Here is a 9092-nt window from a genome sequence, read left to right on the forward strand (position 1 = left end):
GTCTGCCAATCCAAATGATCATGACTGCAATCCTTTAATTAACCAGGAACATGTTGATTTTATGTCCTTTTCATTCTCACATCACTTTCACTATGTCTGGCATCATCATCATGCCCACCTTGTCACCATCGACCATGAGGTAATACCAGTGAATCCGCATTCAGAGTCACATCGACACAGAAGCACAGAAACAAATTGTGTCCTATCAGGAATTTAAGCCACACAGTAATTGTGACTAACGGATAAAAACCCACTTTATGAGCTGGTTTTAATGCAGCCGACCCTTCCTCGTTCATTTATGTGAGGACAAAGATTCTGTCTAATACTTATTATGTTATTAGGCTAACAAGGGTGTACAATTGGCCAGTAATTGAATCAGACCACAGTGGGAGTGAAGCAGTTTTCTGCTCAGGACAACAGTGAAATTATCAGGTGATAATAAAACCAGAGACCTGGAACTGAAAATATCCTGAATGTGAATCTGTACTTTCAGATGATAGTGGCGACCGTATCTACTTGCTCACGATTCTCCTCATGATCTTTGGAGGCGGGAACTGCTTTTCTTAAATAAACGAGTAAATTATAACATCTATAAGCTTCTAATTTCTCTTAATTTTTTATTTGTCAAGTTCTTCGAGACAAAGAAAAACCTGAGCAACATAATCTGCTGCCTCTCCTACACTAACTACGGCTCCACCAGGTCGACTGGTTGTCTTGTGCTGCAGAGCTCGATGAGCTCGGTGTGGTGGGGAATTAGAATAGCAACCTCATGGAAGCATGTGACAGGAAGTGATATTCAGGATACCTCCTGAGTGCTTTCCAGGTGAGGTGTTTTGGGCATGTCCTGCTGCTTTGATCTTCTGTAGATCAGTCTTCTGATCCTCCTGAAACTGAGCAGAATAAGAGACCTTTGATGTTGAAGCAGCGAGCGATTCCTGATTGAGCTGCACATTTTTTAGAGGCGGGTGAAATATGCACAGAATGCACAAAAGTCTAACAATTCTTAAAGAAGAAGCCCAATGAACAGTGAATTAGCCTTTAATTAGCAATGCTTCACTTCTGCATTCTCACCTTTCTTTAACCTTTGTGTCCCTTTTGAAATAGTGAACAAGTTGATGTGGTTGGTTCTCAAGCAGTTATTTAAATGAACCTGTTTAGGACGAGGGGGGAAATCCTTCCTCTAAACTTCTATAAAACTCAAAGGTTTGTTTTCCAAAGATAAGTGTTTTACTTTACCATGAACTCAAAGAAACTTTCTTTTATGCACAATGCTTGGAAACCACGGGTTAACGTGTTTTGTAACTTCTAAGCTTATAAGTTCTTTTTAAAGTTCAGCATTTCCCTCAGAAGAATGTAAAAAGAAGTGAATGTAAAGTAGCATTAATGACAGTTTTCAAGGCATAGACTTCAGTTGGGCAGCTTGCCCATATATGTAACAGCCACCAAATTATTTGCACTTCACTTTGAGTAAATGTCATCTAAAAGCATGTCAAACACAAAGCCTGACAAATGTTAACAGTGTAAAGTACGTCTTACACTACGTCTTTACATTCCTACAGGTCCAGTGTAAAACTCTCCATGCTTTCATGTAATCCCTGGCTTTAACCAGACTTCTGCAGCTAGTACAAGTCTGCACTTTGATACAAAAATTACATGTTCTACTAGTTGCTTATGAAGATGTGTACTTTGAGGCACAAGACCTCAATCTCCTCATAAAATCTCAGTATTCTTGGTCAGTTTCCCTCTCCCTGTCTTAGCCTGCCACAGACTGTAAAATGAGGATGGACAGAGCCACCCCGTATTTTGTGGAGTCCCAGTTTGAAGCTTGGAGTTGGGTCTTTTAGATGTGTTTTTCTGGAGCCATCCATGACCATATATGGAGGAGAAGATGGTGAGCAAAGACATGCATCCATGAAGCCCATACAAACACAGGTATACATACTAATTACTGCTAACAGACTCAGAGAACACTCCAGTGTCAATGGAAAAAACTGGACCATAGACAGTCTGAAGTCATGGCTTGTTTGTTTGGTTGGGGTTTTTGTTTGCCAGATTCTATTTTAAAATGCTCCAAAAGGCACCCACAGCACATCCAGGGGTCAGAATTCAGGGACTTCAATTAGCTGAGGCGAAACCTAGCAGACAGCTAGTAGCTATAGCCTGTGTCGAATACACCTGTCAGTCAAAGAGGCCACGCCCCTCATAATGTACACACTTTAATACAGTTAGAAGAGGAAAGTTATTTAAAAACAAAAATCACCCCTAAAATGAAGTCGCAACCTTCAGAACTGAAAAATGAAGACAAAGCCTCAAGAGTCAAAAACTGCAGTTCCTGTAATGACCACTTGAGACACACTCCAAAGATAAGCCAGTTCTAACAGACTCCCAATTTAAAATGTCCAACTGAAATAAACATGTTTACGGCTTGCTGCAAGAAACTGATCCTGGAAACCGGCGGGAACTGAGTGAGTCCAACATAAAAACAAACAGCCCGACATGCAGACAGTGTTTGCTCTGTTGGTGTCATTTTGGGTTCAGACCATCCTACAGTGTGCTCCAGCTCCATCTCCATTTCCCCGTCCAAATAGTTTAACCTCTGCCTCAGCCCTGGAAGCTGCAGCTTGGTGTAAATGTCGAGCAAACCTTCAGCTCTACATTATCCCTCTCATATCTTTGTGAATTATGCAGAAATTATAATGATAACTGCCACTGGATTGCTCTGACCTGAAAGTGATTTTGTGCATCTTGTTTGTGCGATCATACTCAACCGAGTTATGTTTTAGAGGAGCAGTGTGGTTCACAAATTGCATCAATCAGCCCTACAGGCTTTAAAACACCTTAACTGCCTCCATTAGCTGAGTGTCACAGACTCTGCACTAGCTTCCCATTGTTTTCACATCACACTGGTTCTTTACCTCAGTCCCTCCCCGTCGGCCCCCTTCAGCCTGAAGTAAAACTCACAACAATTCACATTAAAAGTTTTTAAAATGTTTCACAGTATTTATACTTTCAGCACAAAAAAAAAAAGAATAATCGCACACAAACACCAAGGTTATAAAATCAATACTCTGAATGTGTGAGTTTTAGGAGTACATAATGGACTCCTGTGCTGTGATTCAGACACACACACACACACACACACAGGTTTGGCTGGCGTTCAATGCCAGGCTGATCCAGCAGGACATCACAGTAGACTGACTCAAACAGAGGAAGGTGTGTTTGTATGCCTAAACCAGTAATGTTAAACCACTTAAATAAACAGACCACCCTGCCCATTTCTCTTAGCAGTGCGATAACCTTGAATGACATCATGTCCTGACATACGTCAGTACACAGTGAAGATTAGAGTGATCTGAGAGTTCAGTTTAGCAATGTTAAAGCACAGTGAACTATGGGAAAGCGACGTGTTGAAGTGAAACACTAATACACATGTGCAGAAACAAATGGCAGCTTCAACTGTCCCAGCTGTACTCAGGCTACCTAATTTAAGGCAAAAACAGTTTGTATAAGTCTAACAAGCTTAGGTCAATATATGGTATGAACGATTTTATATGATTTTAAACGGACTTGAGTAATTTGGGCTGGGCCTGAAGCAGCTACACGTGCCTGTACGCACTGAGTAAACAACACCAGCACTGCTATTGTTATTTTTGCTGTGGATTATGAAGACCAACATCACTACTATCCACTCAAACACCGAGATCTCAGCAGGTCTGTAAATACGAGCAGTAAGATTGCAGGTCAGTAGCAACGCAATATGACGCAACTTTGTGAGTCCGAACTGGTGACAAAGGAGGCGCAACATCCTCAGTGATGTAGCGCACCTTCTTCGTGGTGAATATGCATTACCACCATCAGGATGGAGCTGCAGGGCACCACCTTTGCAAAAATCTTTTCTAGCTCTGCTGAACAAGTCCAGGTGATTCATGAGGTCTTTAATGTCAGTAACTAGGAACTCATCATTGTTGTGGTTATATCTGTCTGACAGCTGCCACACAACACAAATGAGATTTTTAAAAGGATAATAAACACTATAATCCAGTATCATCTTATCTGAATGATTATTGTTATATTGAGAGGAGGAGTAAAAGAAAGGGAGTGCCAGGTGGCTTACACTGAGCCAATCAGCAGAGGGAGAGGGCGGTGCTCTGTGCTGCAAATACTTATCTCAACAGAAACTTTTAACAACTGTCAGTATTAAATGTATTTGCTGGGTTCAGAATACTTCTGTTTCTTCAGCCTCTATTAACCAACCTATGAATGTGACATGATGCTCAGATTTAAACAAGTGTAGGGCAGGTGTGAAATGGCTTGTTGTGATTGGTCAAAATTTCCCCGATAACAAAAAAGTTGTCTTTTACTTTTTTGTAGAAAAGGAAAACATGTTTAGGTTTGTTTTTTTTAATCTAAAGTTTTAATTCTGAGAACTGGAAATAAAACTTCTTGGGTCAAGTGGGTCAGCCCTGTGATACAATGTTGTGGTGGCAAGCGACCATTACGGTGGGTAAACCGGGGCCTTTAGGCAGCTTTCTGGAATTTCTGTCAGTATATTCAGGAATAGATCTTCAGGCTTCTCAAAGGATATCCAGAGCTCTTTGGATGTCTCTGCCTTTAAATGATCCCATGCTGCTCAAATGTTGAGGGCCAGGCTCTGGGGAAGACACACAATGGAGCACTATCCAGATATGCTTTTACTGCACTGGCAGTGTATCATTGTGTCATCATGCTGCAAAATAAAGTTGCTGCCAATCAAATGCTTTCCGAGGGTATTGCATGATGGATGGATAGAATTTTCATGAAGCTTCAATGAACAGTAGATGGTTCAGATCACCTCTCAGTCTTGTTTCAGTTCTCTGCAGGATTTTGTCCTCTTTCATAAAAACATGACTTTCAGATACTGTTCATGAGCTGTAGATAGTATTTCAAGTCTGCCACTTCTTTTGTCCCCCACTTGTCCAGTTTCCTAAAACTTTATAGAGCGCATTGAAAACCATAAATGAATTTACAGGTAACGGCCTATTAGGACGAGTCTTTGAAAACTGTGTGTGCTGTATGAGGATTTTATCCAGAGGAATATGCTGGTATTATACAAAAGGAGGATTATTGTGGAATAAAGGTGGACCTCTGTTCACAGCCCAGTTTATTTTCCCCTGTTAGCAGACCAGCATCCACAGTTTTTAAGATATCAAGCTCAATTTAGTCCAATGGTACCAATAACAGCTCGAGTTGATTTAATTTAGGTGAAAATCAGTAAGAAATTGATATTACCCACAATTCTTCATGGATCGACTTCAAACACAGCAATATATGTGGCCTTTGGGGATATGAATACCTAGGCTGACTAAGAATTTGACCCGGACCTTCACTGATAGCACCCAAGATCAAAGGTGACCTTACAAAGACATTTCAAGAAACCATATTGAGTAATATATCATATAAAAGGGGATGGAGAGCGCTATGCAGCACACCTGTCATTATGGTACCCTACGACATCACAGTGAAGCAATAAAGTTTGAATATACCTTAAAATCTCAAGTTTTTACAGCTTATAAAAGTCAAAGATTTCAGCCAGTTGGGCAAAGAACATAAAATGCAATATTTTAGTACGTAATGCTTGAATGCATGTTGTATAAATTGCTTTAAGTGTTCAGATGGAGTAGAAAATCACTATATAAGAACCAGTCCATTAAACAAAAGCAGGTTGATGTCAGCATGTTTTAATACAAAAAAAAACAAAACTTAAAACATCAAACAGCTCTTTGGGGCAGGGGTGATGGTTAACGCACCCATATTTAAAGTTAAAAAACCCCCAAAACAATTCAAAATGTTTTGTAGGTGTCGCTGGGACCAGGATAACAGGGGTTTAAAAGTTTTATTCTGTTAGTGTGCAGTTTAGCTCATGCACGTCCTGTTTCCTGTCAGTGTTTTGTGTATTTATGCGCTGAGTCTGCTGTATGACTAAAGGGACACAGTCAGTCTGCTGCCTTCACTGCAGAACATCAACATCCGTTAACACCTCCGAGCCTCTCCTTCTTCGAGGCCATTCCTTGCTCATATTCAGTGGACCCAGACAGAGCACACAGGACGTCCAACGTGTCATTATTCCGCAAACTCTGCTGTTAACATGTAGTCTGGGTTAGGCAGGTGCTGGCATGCCTGACTGCTCTGGTAGAAGAATTCCTCTCTGTGAGGTGTTTAGTGAGGTTTCACCCATGTTTTTGTCTCTTGTGATGATTTCATGTCAGTTTTTGAGTGGGAAGTATTTTTCTTAAGAGTTAAAACACGACCATGGAGCATTTTGACTTCCTCAACTTCAAGACTTCACACTGGGCAGCATGAAAACATCTCTTTGCAAGGCTAAAAGCTTAATAGAGATTTAGCTTTTTGGTGGAAGTCCATATTAAACATGGTCACACTTTTGGATAACAGACAAAAAGGTCTAAACACTCCGTTTCAGGCAGCTTTTAAAACTCCTGGATCCTTATGATGTCATAGAAAGCAGATATGCTAATAAACTCCACCCACATGCCATTCAAACATGTTCTAAATGAGGAGCAGCCAATCAGAAGAAGGAGAGAAGCTAAAATAGTGTGTTTGGGGCTGTGAGGCTGCTCCGACTCCTAGTTTAAGGCAAAGGATGATTATTTTGAACAGTGACTCATGCAAAGCTACCCTGGAGTCCAAGGATAAAAATTCAGAGCTGGACATGAGCAGAACAGCTCAGCATTAAACAAGCCATGATTACTATTACAGGCAATTTGTGTGCAGCGTGTTTGACACACCCTAAACAAAAGCAGCTTGTGCGTGTCAGTGTGTGACATCAATCATTTTCATGGTCAGAACAAGGGAAGAAGACAGCCCAGACTCATTTTTATTACTTCCTCTTGTGGCTCAGAGACAAAGTGGTGCTTTTACTGTTGGTGTAAACAAGCGGAGAGACTGCACATCACTCATGTAGAGCACGGTGCACAGTGTGTACAAAGAAGACCCTACTTCACTGTTTCTGTTAACATTATCGAGAAATTTAGACTCGGGAGAGTTCAAGTAGACTCAAGCACTTTGGTAAGAAAAGTCCACCTCTTTAAATTAAGCTGATCTTAAACTTAGATTTGTTTTCGCTCCTCCCCCTTTAAGACAAATTTCTTCTGATTGGCTGTCATTGCAAACAAAAGGTTTGAGAAGCAGATGGGTGGGGCTTCCGCACCTGAGATGATCATATTAGGGATATGCTATCCCCTCTTCATGCCATCATACAGTAAAGTACATTTACAGTTTAACTGTGCGTCCTTTAACTAACCAATCAGCATGTAGCAGCAGAATGCCAGTCTTCTTTGGCCGTGTTGTTTTATTTGAACTAAAAGACTTTATTGACATTTTATTTGTTAAAAACAAATTCAAAAATTTTGGATTTTTGTTGAGTTGTTAATAATTACTTTGTTCCAAAGGTCAGGGCTCAAACTGGGCCACTAAAGTGACTTCGATAATATTCCCAGTACAGTAATGCCAGCCCTGACACTGTCTGTGTGAATTTTTTTTTTCTTCCTTTTTTGTACTGCAATTTGTACGTGTACTTACACTTCCATGTCCTGGGGGTATATTTTCAAAGGCTGTTTGTTCTGGTAATAAAATAATTTAATAGGAAATGATATTTTGTGGTATTTCCACTTTACAAATGATGGCGAGGACAGTTCTAGAATAAACTCAACGCTTAAAGAAGGGAAAACTTTGGACAGTGTTTTTAAAAAAATTAATTTAAGCTGTTGTGATTTTTTTTTTCTGGTCCAGCCCACGATGGTTTTTTACCATTTTGCGGCACTGCCATTGGTTGCGGACTACCTTGTGATCGCCCTCTGCTGCATGCCTGACTGAACTGCAGCCAGGCAGTGGACTGGCGCATTCTGGTGTCATGATGTCGCCGCTTCTTCCACGTTTGTGGCATCAGATTCAAATTATTTTACAAATTTCTGCAGCTTCATCGGTTTTAAGACATTAATACAATACAATACAATACATTCCAACTTACCAAGAAAAACTATGGTCTGCTTCCTGGCTGACTTGACCTTTGAACTTTCATTGTGGATTGCTCTTTGATTTCCACTGGTGCTTCCTTCAATGAATCCCATTGGCTTCTTCAGGACCACGATCATAGCTCGGCACATGAAAGCCACGCAGACCAGCACAATCATGTACACGATGAAGGCAAAGAAGATGCTGATCCTGTACATCACCCAGTGCTCCCTCAGGTTGGTGCAGAAGGTCAGGTTCTGGACTGGGGTGCTGCGCGTGACTGGGATGTGCCCCTGCGTTCCCATGGTGATCAGCAGTGGCAGGGCCACGAGCAGGGCCACGACCCAGGCGAAGGTGATTAGGCCGGTGGTCCATTTTCCTCCCAAGGTTTTAAAGCGAAAAGGGTAACAGGTGGCGATGTAGCGCTCAAAGCTGAGCGTGGCCACGTTGAGGATGGTGGCATAGCTGCAAGCCTCAAACAGGAAGTTGTAGATCTTGCAGAAGGCGTTGCCCGACGCTGACGAGAAGGGGAACCAGATGGCACTGTAGAGCTCCACCGGCATGCCAATGAGAAGCACCAAAATGTCAGAGCAAGCCAGACTCACCATGTGGTCAGTGACGTTCTTCTGAAGGTAGCCTTTACGCTTTAGCACCTGGGTCACTCGGATAGTGACTGAATTACCCACAATGCCCGTCACCAGGATGAGGCTGTAGAGGACCGTGAGGAAGATTTTGATCCCATATTTGGGTTCAAGCTCTTGCCAGTTCTTCTCTCCTCTCTGCACTTCCTCATTCATGGCTGCAGACTGGCGCGTCCAGATTTTCCAGGTATTGCTTTTCTTATCAGTCCTGCTGCGCGCTCTCCTTGCGGGCCGGTTTTTCCTGGAAACAGCTTAACTTTGTCTCAAAGTATTCCCGACTATCGCAGAGGTGGGAAACACGGATCGCTACGCGCACTGTGGAAAACTTTCTAAACAAAAACTCCGCAGTTTACCCGGCGTGCTTCCCCAGCCCCGGCCACCTCCTTTCTGCCTTCATGATCAGGTAGAAGTATACAGAGAGTTTCCGCCCGTGCGTGTCCTCCT

At 41.9% G+C, this 9092-nt stretch overlaps 1 protein-coding gene across 1 annotated transcript; it reads right to left on the minus strand.

Annotated features, from left to right (window-relative positions):
- Window positions 1–602: 602 nt before the first annotated feature.
- On the minus strand, window positions 603–9092 carry LOC146557384 (G protein-coupled receptor 39-like). The gene is made up of 2 exons (XM_085249279.1): window positions 8024–9092; window positions 603–890 (listed from the first exon to the last, which is right to left on the minus strand). The coding sequence occupies exons 1-2, from the start codon at window positions 8802–8804 to the stop codon at window positions 868–870; spliced, it is 804 nt and encodes a 267-aa protein (XP_085105405.1). The 5' UTR covers window positions 8805–9092; the 3' UTR covers window positions 603–867.

This window comes from Mchenga conophoros, linkage group LG16 (assembly GCF_057382185.1).
Source record: "Mchenga conophoros isolate Kocher_MC1m ecotype Shallow Benthic linkage group LG16, M_conophoros_male_GT1.1, whole genome shotgun sequence".
Classification (NCBI taxonomy): Eukaryota; Metazoa; Chordata; class Actinopteri; order Cichliformes; family Cichlidae; genus Mchenga; species Mchenga conophoros.